This window comes from Arachis ipaensis, chromosome B4 (genome assembly GCF_059453495.1).
Source record: "Arachis ipaensis isolate K30076 ecotype BB chromosome B4, ASM5945349v1, whole genome shotgun sequence".
Taxonomy (NCBI): Eukaryota; Viridiplantae; Streptophyta; class Magnoliopsida; order Fabales; family Fabaceae; genus Arachis; species Arachis ipaensis.
In genome coordinates this window covers 108,733,334-108,749,712 of record NC_142439.1, presented here as the reverse complement: position 1 = coordinate 108,749,712, position 16,379 = coordinate 108,733,334, and the positions used below count along the sequence as shown (strand labels likewise).

Here is a 16,379-nt window from a genome sequence, read left to right as displayed (position 1 = left end):
TTCTTATGCAGGTACCAACAGCTAATAAACAATCAAGTAAGAGGACTACACTAATTTCTAGAAGATAACCTTTCTCCTCTCAAATATAATCAGGTGTAACAAAAAATGATATGCGACTGGCTTGGGCACCCTTATATAGAGATGTTTGAAATTTGTTGCGCTACTCCACCATTGTTTATTAAAAAACATTGGATGTATTAATATAGTGCCACGTGTCACTCGATAGAATGTACCATTTGTCAGATTTTTACAGCTACACGGGTCAATCAACTAACTCACTACTATATTCTTATTACATACACACTTACTTAGCTTGCATTAAAAGTGAACCATGTGCACTAATCAAAACTCTATGCTATTTACATATATAATCGTTTATATTTATGCACTTCACATCGTCAATTACATTATACACATATTTTAAAATAAGACAAAATAGACAAATCCGGTGACTTCAACATACGAATGTTTAAATTAATTGATAATGTAGATGAGATCAGAGATTCATGCATCATGAGTCATGAATGAGTATTATGAACATGAAGTTATATATCACTTAAGAGTGACACATGAAGGGAAGAAAAAAACTCATATGCAACTCATGTGTTCATATGCTCCATTCCCCTGACTATCAATTAAGACTAAGGAATCTATACACCAGAAATGGTTGATTAAATTAAACAAATTTCAGTCCCATACACAAATTGGCATATATTGGGAACGTGCAAAATGATAATGATGAGATTGTAGTCTATGAAGGAAGCACAGAAAAGTAGAAAATGGCATACAAAATCTTTGCAGAATCTCCCATCCAAAATATAAAGTGGACCCAAAAAAGGATAACATGGCAAATCACATGTAATTTAATTTAGTTAATTTACCTATTCATTTTAGAAATCATAATAGCCATTGGACACACTACTTAATTTTAATCAACTAATCTTAAAAGAAGGGGAAAAAAAACTATATAGCAAAACACATCCAGCACACATCAAAAGAAGGGGGAGTATTACTACTATATCCCTTCATGTATGATACAAAATATATAAAGACTCACCTTATCTTAATGTGAAATTAATAATTAAAAATTATTAGATAATTTAACCGATTTAACTAAATTATCATCTAACGATTCTTAATTAATAATTTCACATAAAAACAACTTCATATAATTTTTTACCTATGAAATATTAAGTCTAAGGAAAAAGAAAAAAAAGGGGTAGTTTCTTTTTGAAGTCTACTATGTATAGGTAAGTTGTTCTCAATGATGAAGACTAGGAGGATGAGAATGAGGCGGAGGTGCGGCTGCGGCCACCGGGGGCTTGCACTGATAGCACTTTGCGAAAAGCCCAAACGTGTCAATTTGCTTGATGAAATTGGTCATGCTGGCCCATCCTCCGAATCCAAACCCAACCACCAAAACCCACACCACAACAAATGCATTGATCACATACATTGCTGTCCAGCTTGGCATGAAGAAAGGAGGCTTCTCTGCAGCATTCTGCAAACGTAAATAATAGCAGATAACTTAGGAGTGAAGAGGCCACTTGACACTTAATATTATTGACAACTCCAAAAATTTTATAGTGAATACAAAATATATATAACATCACAAAAAATTTTATAATTATATAATAGAGTCAAATTTAATAATATAATAAAAAATAATAAATATCATTATTGTGTAGCTTTAAGAGTATTTACCACCACACAAGATACATGCATCGTCTCTGCTGACTAATATTAGATAAAAATATAAAAAATTTTACACTATTAATAATATATTTCAATATAATTCATATATCATAAAAAAATTATTATAAACTTAATTAGTTGGGTATATATTTATTTTTTTCAAAGTGTTTTTCACCTCGAATGGTTAAGAATAAATATGTTGCACATCAAAGTTCCATTTAAGAGGTTATTCCTAGTCAATGAATTATTACATGCATACGACAGAATTCGAACCTCCTAACACTTATTTAAGTAAACTAGTGGTATAACTACCAAATTAATCTAAATTAGCTAATATATTCATTATTCCCAATAACATGAACGTAGATCTGCCCTGCCCCAATGACTAAAACACTAGCTATCAATGTATTACTCAAAATTATAGTTGTTTCAACTGCAAAAGATTATGATTAATACAGATAGAGTTAAAATCATGCTCATGAAAGTTCCAAAAATGAATAAAAACAATGATGCCAAATATGGTATATATAAAAATATATAATAGAAGATTAAACAATACGGTACACAATAATATCTTCATGTTTATATGTTGTCGGATTTTGTTTTAAAGTTGCACTATTTCCTAACTTGAATTATTGCAGTGGCTGTGGCAAATAACCAAGTGAAAATGACATTCCACCAATCCTTTCACTGATCTGTTACCGATGTTTCCAAATTCAAGTCTTAAATGCTTTTGTACATTTTCTTCAGACACACACTCTTTATTTCTTTTCACTCTTGAGATGTGTATGTATATGCTGGTGGCCACTAATTGATTTAATAGCGGGATATGGGATTGGGAGCAAATGGGGTTTGCAAGGAATCTAAAATGACATGCATACCCTCCTTTTCATTCAGATAAATACATATATTAATTAATTTATTTTTAATATATATTTTATAACAACAGTTAATTAAATAGTTGATTTTTGATTTACACTTAGCATATTTAATAACAAAATTGAGAGGTTAATTAGAAAGGAAAAAAGAAGTACCTGTCTTGCAGAGGATTTTCTATAAGTAAGCATATGAGCCAAGGAAGGGATGATGTAGACAGTGAAGCTAACAAGAAGAGCACCAACAGCAGAGTTGATGGGACCAAAGAAAGGGAATATTATGGCTAAGAACCATATTGGTATCACCACCGGTAACCTTGCTAGTGCTCTCATACAAATGCTCTTTGTGTCATGCATCCCAATTACTTTCTCCCACACAAAGTACAATGGAGTACATGCAAATCCAAATGTTATGAACTGCCACCAATAAATAATATAAACGTTTATTAGCTACATAATATAAAATTATTCCTACTTATTACCATAATTAAGAGCAATGTGTGTTTGATTAAGTCTATTTGGTTTTATATTATTTTCTATTTTAACTTTCTTCTCATAAAATTCTTCATTATTAAAAATAAAATAAAAATATTATTTATACACTAAAATTACCTACTAAAATCAATTACCAATATATTTGTATATAAATACATGTGTGTTTTAATTTATTTTTAATATATATTTGTATTTGAACATATATTTTATACTGATAGCTGATTTTGGTAACTGATTTTAGTGTATAGGTAACATCATCTAGAATAAAAACACAAATCAATCATTCCTTATAAGTTTACCCATTTTGCTCGTGGTTAGTTTTATTAGAAAAATGTATTTTTATACGGAGTATAGAAGAGAGGGGGGATTCATTCACTAAATCATTCAGGTAAAAAAAATTGACCAATATATCGAGCATCATGGTTATTATTATTATTATAAATAAATCAATTAACAAAAACAAACACACAATTAAAAAAAAAAAAAGGTTTTTCATTTTGTAGGTACATAACAAACATAATATTTGAAGATTATGAATAAGTCTGTTAGATTGATGATCAAATAAATTAAAGATGTTTCATAGTAAACAACGAAAACACTTTAAATTAAAGCATTGGCCTCGGATCGGAGCACAATTCAGAATATCCCATTGTTTTTTTTTTTTTTTTCTCCAATATTTTTAGGATACAAAGTATCTTGATGAGAAGAGAAACATATATCATATTACCCATAATTCTATTTATTCAATTATTGTGCTCTCTCCTCTGACATGCTGCTTACTGAAAAGATAATCAAATACTAAACTTGATATAGTCATTTAAAGCAACATTTATTGCTATCAATGTTTACGCGACAAGCAATGCAAGTTATATATATATATATATATATATATATATTTTATCAAATACTACATATAACTAGTAACCCCGTGCATAAATAAATAAGCCAATCATAATTAATATGACTTCAAGTTTGGTAACTAATTATATTAAAGAATAAAGGTTTATTTATCATGTTATGTATTTTAAAAACACATATTAAGATTACAAAATAAAAAAAATATATATTAAAAATATAAAACATTTAAACTTTTTATTTTTTTCTTTATAACATCCAAAAAACAGAAAATATAAAAAATAAAAAAAATAAAAACACAAACTAAATATGTCCTTAAATTTTTAATATATTTATTTTATATTTATTAAATAAAAATATTTAAAATTTTTTACTAGTGATAAGCTTATTATGTACTTAGCTAAATTTAAAAAATAATAATAAATAATGTATTATGATTTATGAAGATGAAAGTGAATCTAAATATATTAATTATGTCATGTACATATTAATTTAGTAGAAAATTTACTATATAGAACTAACTGAAGCTGAGCCAATAATTTAATTGGTAAGTTGCTTATATTTCTTATTTTAGTCAAATGTTGAACACTTAGATATTCAATCTTCTCGTGCCATGAACTAATGCTTTGGATTTAAGAAAAAACTATTAAATTAAGTGAATAAAAAAAGTTGTGTTCACCTGGTGAATAAGCATGAGAATAACAGCTGAATCACGAAAAGCATTCTTTGGGAGGAGAGAGAAAGCATTGGAATGGTTAAGAAGCTCATCACCAAAAGCCCAATAAACAGCAGCAGCTGAAGGAATCGTTAATGTGAAAACATACAATGTAGCCAACAAGTATATGTACTTGAACTTCTGTGGCTTCCACATCGCATGCATAATCTCTCTGCACGCAACACATCAAAATTATTAATTATTCACTTTTATTTCAATTTCTACAAATTCATCTTACAAGGCTGTAATTAGTTAAGAAAAATGTTAGAGGATTAGCACAATTTATTATTTTTAGTTGTTAATTTAATTTTTATAGTCTAATAATTTAACAACTTATATTTGTAACCTATATTTTTAAATATTAATGATTAATTACTAACAAAAAATAATAAATTCTGTTAATTTCTGTAACATTCCTTGTTAATTAATATTCGTTCATTTTTAATTTTTTTTTTACTTGCTATATATCAATTCAGACAATTGGGACCTGTACAAAATTATTGAGCCATTACTATTTCCATTTAATTACTATTAACTGTCACTTTAATAAAATTTGTAGACTATACGTATTCAAATGTTTGGATGTACATTATGTTCAAGTATGACGCTAATGTTTAGGTGATATTTCAATTTCTGAAATTTATAGCTATTATGAGTGGATACAGAGAGTTTTTTTTAATTAATTAGAAAAATTAAGGGGAGAGAGGAAAGAAAAAGACCATTGAATGTAGGAATTTTTTTAGAGGAGACATTTGTTTAATTACATCTTAACATGATAATATTCTAAGACACTGTGTGTCACTATTTGAATAGTTTCATAACTGTCCTTTTTATTAATTATTAATTAATGATTGAGTAGCGGAGATTAACAAAGCAAAATGTATGTTATGATTGAAGACAATAATAATGGCACATGTGTCTTGCTTGGAAGCTATAAAGGGTTCATGGAACCTAATGAAACATGCATGTAGCGCTGACATCATATGCAAATATTATTATATAATTATATAAAATTATACTTATTATATACTAGTATAATAAGGCAAAGACTATACTTCATTATTAATTCATCATGTGACAATGTATAAGTCTACATTGACCCTATATGGGCCTATAAGTCTATAACTATATATGATAATATGGAGAATAATAATGCTGGGGAAGAAAACAAAAGGGGAAAAAGGAATGGGATAAGATAGAATATATAGGAGAGCATACTATGTTGGTGAAAAAAGAAAAGAAAAGAAAAAAGAAAGAAAATTAAAGAAGGATAGTGTAAATTAAATTAGTAACTTACACAGTAACTGCATGTCCACCAAAGGTGTAGAGTATGTTGGTGGCTCCGGTGAAGTATAGTACTAGCTTCGTTGGACCTGAATGTGTCACATTTTCTACCTAAAACATTATTCCAAATACCAATTATTAATATCTGGTTTTCTTTGAATACTGAGTTAATTTATTTATTTTTGTTATTAAATAAGATGTGAGATGAAATTAATTTAGATTTCATTTTTATTTTAATATTAGCAATAAACAAAAGTGAGTTGACTAATTAAGTGACAGCATTACTAATTCCAACTTTTATTATCGATTTAGTAATGTCAGAAAGACAAAAAAAATTATAACTTATTTTATTTAATATTTATTAATTTTAAATAAGACAAATTCTTATTATTTGTGATTTATTTTTTATTACCAACATTTCTATTATCGAGTTTAGCATATATAATAACGCTATGTAAAGGTAATATATTTCAAACACATAATATAACCCATGTCTAAAAGAAAAAAAAAAAAACAGTATAATGACCCACAATTAGACCAAATTCAAATATACTTTAAAGTACATAGATAAATAATATAAAAAAATCTACGTAAAAGAAAAAATAATATCAACCACCAAATTATTTATCATATATTGTGTACAAAAATATATTATTTAAATAATTTTTAATATATATTTTATATTTTAATATATATTCTATACGAAAATAATTAATGTAATAACTAATAAACAATTTATTATATTAGTAAATAATGCTTTTCATAAATGATTCAACACTCTCCAACACAAAATTAGCCGAATCCATGTGAACTTTATCTGAGGTATTAAAAAACATAATAATTACAAATATTGTATTGTTTAAAAAAAGGGAAATGAATAGAATATTTGAGGGTAGCTTATGTTTAGGTACTAGGTAGATAAGTATGTACCTGGCCATGAACAAGAGCAGCAATAGCTAAATACCAAGCAGTGTAAGTGGTCATTCCAAGTCCAAGAAAAGACCAAATACGGTAATTATGGAAAGAAGGAATGAAGACAGTGGTAGCACAACAAGCTCCAAATATGTAAGTCCAAGTCCTCTTGTCCAGTTTGTCATTTATGTAGTATATGTTACTGTCATCAAAATATTCATTATTTATTGTTTGCATTTTGAGGAGGAGGAATAAAACCATGTGAAATAGCAATAATAATCCCAAGATGAAGATTTTTTTGCAGAATAAATTGTGTTTGATTACCTTGCACATGCTATAAGCTGTATCACTGATCCAAAGAGGAGGAAAGTACAATTGAAGGCTAACCCCAATGCTTTCCAATATTTGCCTAGCAACCCATCAAGAACTTCGAACCACTAATACAATCATCCAATCCAATTAAGGTGTAAATTTTATTAAAAAGTTATTTTATTTAATATATAGGAAATACAAACTTTTCTTTGATTAATATTCTTAGTAAACAATTTTTTATATCTTCATGGACCATATATTGAAATAAAAACAAAATACAATTTTTCTCTCTATTTGTTCTAACTTTTAGAGACATTATTTTTATGGCTAATTCTATAACAATAAATAAGTCTTTGTTTGCATAAATGAAAAAAAGAAATATTTAATTTTTATTTTAAAAAATTAACAAAAATAAAATGATGTAATAACTATTCAACCATCTATCAAAATTTTTTTTTCTTTATTTTTTCTTTCCACCGCATACAATGAATATTGTCATTTTTTTTTATAATATCATTTGTCTTTAAGAAATACATACAAATATACAAGAGAAAAGGATAAATACGTCCTTGATCTTTTGGTTGACAGATATTTAGATTTTCAATGATTTGAAAATACAATTAAGTCTCTGACATTTTTAAAATTTAGACACATCGATCCCTTTATTCACTTGGGTCTGGTAGAGCCAACGAAAAAATCAAACATAACTTCTATTGTACTGATCTGGCTGATATATCGATGCACATGTAGGAGAATTTTTAAAATGAGACAAATTAGACCTAGGAATCAATATGTCTAGATTTTAAAAAAGTCAGAGACTTAAATATATTTTTAAATTCTCAAAAATATAGATATTTACGGGTCAAAAAATCAAGAACTTATTATCTTTTTCTCAATATATAATATAAAAAAATTATGCAAAAGTGATATATCAAAAATAAAAATATCATTACAATTTTTTACCGTAATATACACCTTATTTTATATGGCTAATTCTAGGGGTCTATGGTTAATGTTTAATTTCTGCCTAATTTATTTTTATATTAAATTTTAAATTTTTTAAAAATATTTACTTTATATTTTAAAACTAAATATTAATTTTTAATTTTTCTTTTAACAGATGAGATACTCTTTTTTAAACACCATAACAATCATCGTTCTATATATCAAAATGTTTATAATTAAATTTGTGTTGTGATGTATCTAAAACGGTCATTAATTATATAAAATAAAAGAATAGTGTTGGTATGGATAGAGAGCGATAGAATAGGAGGGAAAGTGAAATACCTGAATGACATGGTTCTTGAAATTAACGTTTTCCTTTTCCTTTCTGGAGCGATATTCGACATAAAGGACACTAATGAGATATGCAGTCCAACTTCCCATGATGCCGTAGAACACCTGAAGCACTATTCCTGATACCATCCCCAATTGCGAGAATGAATATGGCAGTGTCAACAGCACTTGAGCCACCTATCATTTTAACCAAACAATCTTAATCATTTTTCTTAACATTCTTTATAATAAAAAAAGTTTCATGCTTTTTTATTCCATTTTTTATAAATTAAATATTTTAGAAATATTAACATTTTTAGTCTTGTAACATAATATTTCTTACTTGAGTTAATACTTAGAATGGTCTTTGAATTTAGGGTCGAGTTTCAATGTCGTTTCTGAATTTATAATTATTTTAAATTTATTCTTGATCTTAACAATAATCATCTCTGAGATACTTTTCAGAGACGGAATAATGACGTGGTTGGATAGAAGCCATGCTGAAAGTTATGCTACACTGATAAAATGTAGCCGTTTCTTTTTTTTTTTTTTACGCTCAAATAGAACATAAACGACATCCTTTAGGGTATTTTGAGGAGTTTTAACTTCAACATGTTAAAACCACTCAAAATACTCTAAACGATGTCATTTAAGTTTTCTATTTGTGCGCAAAAAATGAAACGATAATGTTTTACTAGTCTAACGTAGCTTTTGTGGCCTCTGTCTAACTACGTTATCATTTCGTCATTGAAAAATATTTTATGGGCAACTATTATTAAGTTCAGGGACTAATTTAAGGCAATTTTAAGTTTACAGACGATATTGAGATTCGACTGTAAGTTCAAAGACCACTTTAAGTATTAACTCTTCTTAATTTAACTCTAGTTTTTTATGTAGTTATTTAAAACTTATTAGCATGTGTAAGTAAAGTGTGACCATGTGAGTCACGTCAAGAAGTCATATATAGAAAAAAAAAATATGTTTGTACTATTATCTTTTTCATAGAAAAGAAATCTGTATAAAAATGAGACATATACTGATATACATATTTAGTTAAAAGGAAAAATACATTTTAGATTTTACCATGTTCGGTTGAGTGAAAAAGTGAGTGGAGAGAGTTTTAACAAAGGCAAAAGTGGGACTAAAAAAACAAAAAACACCCCATCAAAATTTTAAAGTGCCTACGCATTTGGAACTATATCCAAAAGAAGCATATTATTTTTACAGCTTAAATTCATAATCTTAAAATCGACAGAGACAATTAATTATTACTCAGAGAATAATTATGAAAAAAATACACAAAAGATTGTTTGAAAATGAAGCATAAAGGTAAAAAGAAAGAATTTGGTAAAAGGTATAGAGTGATGTATGAGTTTGACCTGGTTAGAGGCACAGCTGAACCATGCATCCCAAACAGAGCCACCATGCCAAAGGAAGCTCTTAACACTGAACATGGAATGGTTTTCTTCTTGATCATTATTCTGTTCTTCATTCTCTACTTCGCTCATGTTGCTCACTATTGCTTCCTCTCCTTGTTTCTGTCTCATCATTATTAAAACCTGATTTATGGATCTGTATCACAAAATGAAAAAGAAAAGGAACATGATCAAATCAAAACACCACCCCAGATTCTGAAAAGCCTTGTAAACCAGTTAGGACTCTGCCACACAAATCCAGAAGAGGAAAAGTGGAGAAGCACTAAAAGAAAGAAATTAAACAAACAAGAACCCAAGATGGGTTCAACTTTCCACTTACCTCAACTAGTTTTTGAAAATGTCTCTTTCTCCAAAAGGGTGATGGAATGGAACACCCTTTGAAGAAAGATCAACCTCTCTCTCTCTTATTCAATGCCTTTCAATAAGAACAGTGTTTAATTAATTAATCATATTGATGCTAATGAAATACACTAATACCTGCTGAGAATTATGGAATTCTTGGATATGCTTTAAATGCAATGAAAATTGATTAAACACTGCTGTTAATTACTACGACTACTGCTCTATGAAAAGCCGTGTGGAGCTTCAAAACTCAGAAAAAGCAAAAGAAATTAATAAGAAAACTCACTCACCAACACTTTAATGCAATCCCACCGATTTGTGTATTATTGTCAGAGAGAAAATGGCAGAACCAGACGGTGCGGCGAGAAGCCGCAAAAGCAGGCAACAAAGAAAGAAAAAAACACTGAAACAGCGTTTCAAACTTGTCTTGTTTTCTTTCTCTCACATACACTGACTTCAGAGTACTCTCATCAACTATATATAAATAAATAAAAAGGACCCTTTTACATTACTCTGCGTCCCTTCTAAGTTCTAAGTAGTAAGTAGTATTTCAAATAAATAATTAAATAACAAAAATGAATGAATGTGGTCATGTGGAGATTCCTTCTTTAACTTTTTTTTTTTAACGGAAAAATATGTGGGAAAAAACTCAATAGATCAGAGAAGGAAAAGCAGATAAGGGAAAACACCTTGAACTTGAAGTTATACTATATAATATGTAATATATGTTACCTGAAAGAATATTAATAAATGATGGTGGTTGTGTTATTATTTTTCTTCAGATTTGAAGCCTTTAATTTTCTTCTCTTTTTGTTTTGGCTATTTAATATGGAGAGAGTGGAAGAGAGGGATCGAATGAAAGGCTTCTATTTATGATTCGGTTCTTGTGTGAACAAGTTATAATAATACAGGATTTAGAAGTTTCGTTCTGATTTTTATGTGAAAGCCAATAAGCCACTGTTTTATAGGCCAAAAAGGTGCCTAAACGGCTAAGATTATGTGCTAACGTTTGATGAGAACTTTTTACTACAGATAATTTAGTATATTATTTCTGACATAAAGCATTTTTTTTTTAGTTTTAAAGGATATAATTTTTATTTAAGTTAATTACGACTAGTATTAAATGTTATTAGACTATTCTTTTATTTAATGATAAAAATTTGCGTACAATTGTAATATTTTTTATAAAGTTATTATTTAAAAATTATATTTGATATATTTAATTAAATTATTATCTAATATTTTTTAAATGATCAGTTTTATTGTGAAAGTAAAATTGGCTTACTAAAAGGATAAGGTTCTCTCAACGGTCAATTAATAGTATATTCTTATATTTATAGAAGTGTGTATTTCAATATTAATGTGATGGAATTTTGTTGAAAAAAATAAAAGAGAAAAACCCAAATCAGCCCCTGACAATTACCTCGAAAGACAACGAGGTCCCTGACAAAAAAAAAACTCCAATTCGGCCCCTGACAAAAAAAATAAACCCAACCCGGCCCCTGACAATTACTTCGAAAGGACAACGAGGCCCCTGTGCCAAAAAAAAATAAATGTTATTTTTTTTGGCACAGGGGCTAATCTGTCCCAAAAAAAATTTATCAGGATTCGGATTGGGTGTTTTTTTTTCTTGGGGGCCTCGTTGTCCTTTCGAGATAATTGTCAGGGGCCGGATGGGGTATTCACTCAAAAAATTTCTGAAAGTGTATATTATTCTCGAGCTCGATCTAATGTAAGTTCCAATTTTATGCATTCCTTGCTTAGCTTGTTTTGACTTTTGAGATTCCTAAACATTTTGTCTCTTAGGTTATCATTTAGACAAGTTAGTGCTATAAGCTACACCTTGTTATTATGGCAAGGGCAAGCCACTTGTGCCTTGTGCTTTAGATAAGAAAATTTTATTATTATGACTCGTGAAAAAGGACAAAAATAAGTTATACATAGTCTTATACGTTTTTCTTTTTTCTTTTTGGGTGAGTTATTACTCATTAGAGTGTGAGTTGATGTCTTGCACAGATTTTAATCCCCAGTTAATAGCTATACAACATTCATTTGTTACAATTATGCCCGATAGAATAAAGATCAGATAGAGCCATCCCACCATATTATGCCCAAATGATGGCTAATTTTTTTCTATATGAAAATAGTGTCTTAGCTGAAAATGGATATTTTAGTGTCATTACAGGTGAGACACTATAAATAGAGCAGGCCTAACATATAGGGAGTGTGTTGAGTTAGCACGTAAAAAATGTGTTGGACACGTATTTAGTTTAAAGCCAACACACAAACAGCATATTGCACACGTGGTGAACAGTCAGTTAACATGTAAAGTACGTGTTGAATACACGTCACGTGGTGATTTGATACTATTTCAACACGTGGCCTGTATGTTGGGTGTTCTGTTTATAAAAAACAAAATTCGTTACCATTTTACTTCATTGCAAGAGAGGTGTTTTAGTGTATTGTTGGTGTGATAGAGGGTAATACAAATATAGTGGTGTACTACAACAGTATATACAAAATACACATGAGGGAATGAGTTTTGCGTGTGAGAATCTATTTTCGTTTGTGGTTCCATGCACTATGACGTTCGCGGAACTACAGTATGGTCTCTATCAAAGCATAGAGAGTAATATTTTAAAAAGGGTGAGTAATATTCTAAACAGGAGTCCCATTATCGTATTTGGTGGTCTAATATAGTTTGATATTATGCTGATCATTTGCAAAGCAAATATTTAGCGTATGTTTCATATTCACCAGCAGACTCAGGTGCAACAATCAAAGATTGAGTTGTATGTTGAGTTTGAACATATAATTGCAGATAGAATCCAACATGACTCGGACATGAAAGATGACAGAGTTGAAGTATACGAAGGAATAAATAGTGATAGCGAAGAGGACTTCAAAGCTTCCGACTAAGCCGGTGATAAGGACGAGGATGGTGATGGGGGAGGTGAGGCAGTCATGAAAAATGTAGTGGTTGCACCCACAGTCAGTCAACCCATGGACCGTCTACCTTTTATGATTAGCTTGGATCTTAGCGCGCATGCATGCACCTGAATTTTTCAAATATGCGAACATAGCTAGGTACATGAGAAGTAAGCAATACGTTTTTCTTAATTTGTATTTTGGATGGATCGATGAGTGACAATTTATTTTTTCTATTGGTGCTCTGATCCTAAGGACGAGGAGTTTCGAATTGGAATAGAATATAGTTCTAAAAAGTTGGTCGTTGCGGCAATTCAAATTTATACTATCTCTAAAGGAGTCGATTAAAGTGTTTATGAGTCCGAGCCGTAGACGTTCTATGCTAAATGTAAGACGTATGGTCATGGGTGCAATTGGCTTATCCAAGCCAGCTTGATACGGAAGAAAGATTGTTGGGAGATACGGAGATACAATGGGAGGCACACGTACTACATGAGAACAATTTCACACGATCACTCAGAGTTGGACTCAGACAGGGATCTAGAGGTTATAAGGCCATTGGTTGAATTCGATCCATCCATAAGGGTGAAATCTATATTTGCGGAAGTTCAGTCAATGTTCAACTATACCATTAATTATCGAAAGGCTTGGTTGACAAAATAGAAGTCGATAGCCAAAATTTTTTATGGTTGAAAAGAATCTTACGAAGTTTTTGCCATTGTGGTTCTCGGTAATGGCTCAAAAGATGCCTAGCTCAATTGTCCAAATAGAAACACGACCCCTGTATAACAGGTGTGAAGAGATGGATAGTGTCAAGATATTTCATCGGGTATTTGGGAGTTCAATCCATGCATTAGATCTTTTTAGCATTGCAAGCCGTTGGTTCAGATTGACGGTACACACCTTTACGAAAAATACAAAAGTACCCTTTTGGTTGCAGTTGCACAAAATGGGAATCAAAACATTGTGTCGATTACTTTTACCACCATCATAGAGTGAAAGATCTTTGATGCGTGGTACTTTTCTCTTAGTAATTTATAAAGGCATGTTGTTAGAAGAGACAACATGGGGATAATTATAGCAATGCTAATCCACATCGATAACTCTTTTAGGCTTAAGGGCGGGTTGTGCATACCTGTACTAGCATATTTTTGGGTTTGCAAAGTGTCATTCGACACAATCGAATAATAGTAATAGCGCTAGTGTGTAACACACTTCAAGATGTCTATGTAGATTGATGGGTATGATCAGTCCTTCGTACGGCCGCTAGACAAACTGCAACATATTATTAGAAAATTATATAAGTAATATCGTAAATTAATACCTGTACTGATCTCTTCCATGTAGTCTATTTTCTGCCTAAAAGTCGTTGTGCTCTTCAATGTCCACGCTTTGTTTCGTGGGCAATAAATCCACCTACAACACATAATTAAAACACAAATTGGGGTAAAGTATCGTTTTTGTTTTCAATGTTTAGGGTAAGTCCCAAGTTGTCTCTAACGTTTAAATTTTCCTATTTAAGTCCCTAACGTTTCAAAATTGAATCAATATTGTCCTGCTGTTAGGGATCTGTTTACAGAACTGACGGTGGGACAAAATTGAGACGATTTTAAAACGTTAGGGACTTAAGTAGGATGAAAACGTTGGGGACAAAAATAATACATAGAAATAAATTTTAATTTTATCCTTCAATAATATCAATCTTTTACGGTACATAGTTATTCAATTATTTTTTAGTCACATCTAAGTAACACTTAATCACATTACTTTCATTCTAAATAAATTTATTTTTTTATAATTTTACTCTTAAAGATTTTTACTCATCATAAATTGAGTGTAACTAAATTAAACTGACTAACTAAAACAATTTACATATAAAATACTTAAAATTTATAGACACTTTAAATCACATAAATCATCAAATACAACACAAATCCTATGTTCATTTATATTATTTGAAAACAATTTTGGCTTAACTTCCTCTAGAGTTGGATATTATCCACCTTTACAGTTTTCACAAATCCAACAAATTGCAATCATAAATTAAAACTTAAAAACAGCCACATCATATATCCAAAATAACTTAATTAGTTAACTAATTAGTTAAGTTTCTAACTACTTAGGTATTTTAATGTGTTCATCATCAAACCAATAACTTAATCAACAACACCTCAAAATATGTTTTAATTAGAATCTGAACAAATTAGAACCAAATAACAGATACAAAATTATAATAACAAATCAGAAAAGAAATTATAATAGCAAATAAGAACCAAATTAAAATAACGAACATAAAATTATAATAATAAATCAGAACCAAAATTATAATAAAAAATTAAACCTAATTCCTATTTTAGAAAAAAAGAAGTCCAAAAGCATTACTTGAAGAAGAGCACCAGTGCCAAGAAGAAGAGGGCGGCAACAGCAGCGGCAAAATCCAACAGCAGCAACGGTGATGGCAAAAATGACGAATAACGGCAAAATTAAAGAAAGGGTTGTTGGCGTCGGAGGGGCTTCCGGAGAGAAGGGGGCTGCTGGAGAATGAGAGGGTCAGAGAGAGTGGGAGGTGAGAGGGTTAGAGAGCGAGAGAGAAATTCAAATGAGGGGAAGAGGGTTCGCGATTCGAATTTAGAGCACAATTATCGTCGGATTTACCGGCAGATAAATTCGACAGTAATGTATTGTGGGTTACCAAAACGCAGCATTCCACTAAGTGGATTTACCATCGGAATTTTTCGCGATAGATCCGACCCTAAATGTCGTGCCTATTTTTCCTACAATTATTGCTGGTGAATTTACCGTCGAAAATGGGAATCTATCCACCGGTAATATTTTAACATGATGAATTTGACGCCTAAACTGCCGGTAAATTTGTCGGTAAAGACGCCGCTACTCTACAACGCTAAATCCGATGGTAAACCAGACGATATTTAACATTTTTCTTGTAGTGCGTGCCTGCGTGTTATTGCATGGCCGCCACGTGAAGAAAAAGGCAAGGAATCTCTAGCAAAAGTTGCGAAGCATTTATGCAGAATCTCTAAAAAGATGTCAACACGTTTCCTGTGTATTGCTCTGATAATGCCCGCCACGTGTCCAAAGCTGCGACGAATTTGTAAAAAGCTGCGAAGAATTTTTTATGCAGAGACAGCAACACGCTCCCTGCATATTCTGTGAAGGAAACTTTGAAAATCCACACTTATATAAAACATCCTAAATATCAATATTCTACAAAAATAGCACTACTTTTTTATATTA

General features: G+C 30.3%; 1 protein-coding gene across 4 annotated transcripts; it reads right to left on the bottom strand.

Moving 5' to 3' along the window:
- Window positions 1-950: 950 nt before the first annotated feature.
- Window positions 951-11,133, bottom strand: LOC107639482 (auxin transporter-like protein 2). 4 transcript variants are annotated; one of them, XM_088483507.1, is made up of 10 exons: window positions 10,487-10,914; window positions 10,174-10,269; window positions 9,798-9,990; window positions 8,431-8,616; window positions 7,156-7,268; window positions 6,850-7,033; window positions 5,933-6,030; window positions 4,600-4,807; window positions 2,730-2,987; window positions 951-1,501 (listed from the first exon to the last, which is right to left on the bottom strand). In XM_088483507.1, the coding sequence occupies exons 3-10, from the start codon at window positions 9,966-9,968 to the stop codon at window positions 1,262-1,264; spliced, it is 1,458 nt and encodes a 485-aa protein (XP_088339633.1). In that variant the 5' UTR covers window positions 9,969-9,990; window positions 10,174-10,269; window positions 10,487-10,914; the 3' UTR covers window positions 951-1,261. The 4 variants fall into 4 exon arrangements, with proteins under 4 accessions (XP_088339633.1, XP_088339632.1, XP_016198476.2 ...); XM_088483506.1 differs by lacking the exons at window positions 10,174-10,269; window positions 10,487-10,914 and adding an exon at window positions 10,929-11,133; XM_016342990.3 differs by lacking the exon at window positions 10,174-10,269 and having other exon boundaries at window positions 10,487-10,991.
- Window positions 11,134-16,379: the final 5,246 nt, after the last annotated feature.

Coding starts and splice junctions, on each gene's coding strand:
- LOC107639482 (XM_088483506.1), bottom strand. CDS start 9,968: ATGATGAGACAGAAACAAGGAGAGGAAGCAATAGTGAGCAACATGAGC. Junction 7,034..7,155: donor CAGCTTATAGCATGTGCAAG/GTAATCAAACAC, acceptor TTTTGATGACAG/TAACATATACTACATAAATG. Junction 1,502..2,729: donor GAAAATCCTCTGCAAGACAG/GTACTTCTTTTT, acceptor TTACGTTTGCAG/AATGCTGCAGAGAAGCCTCC.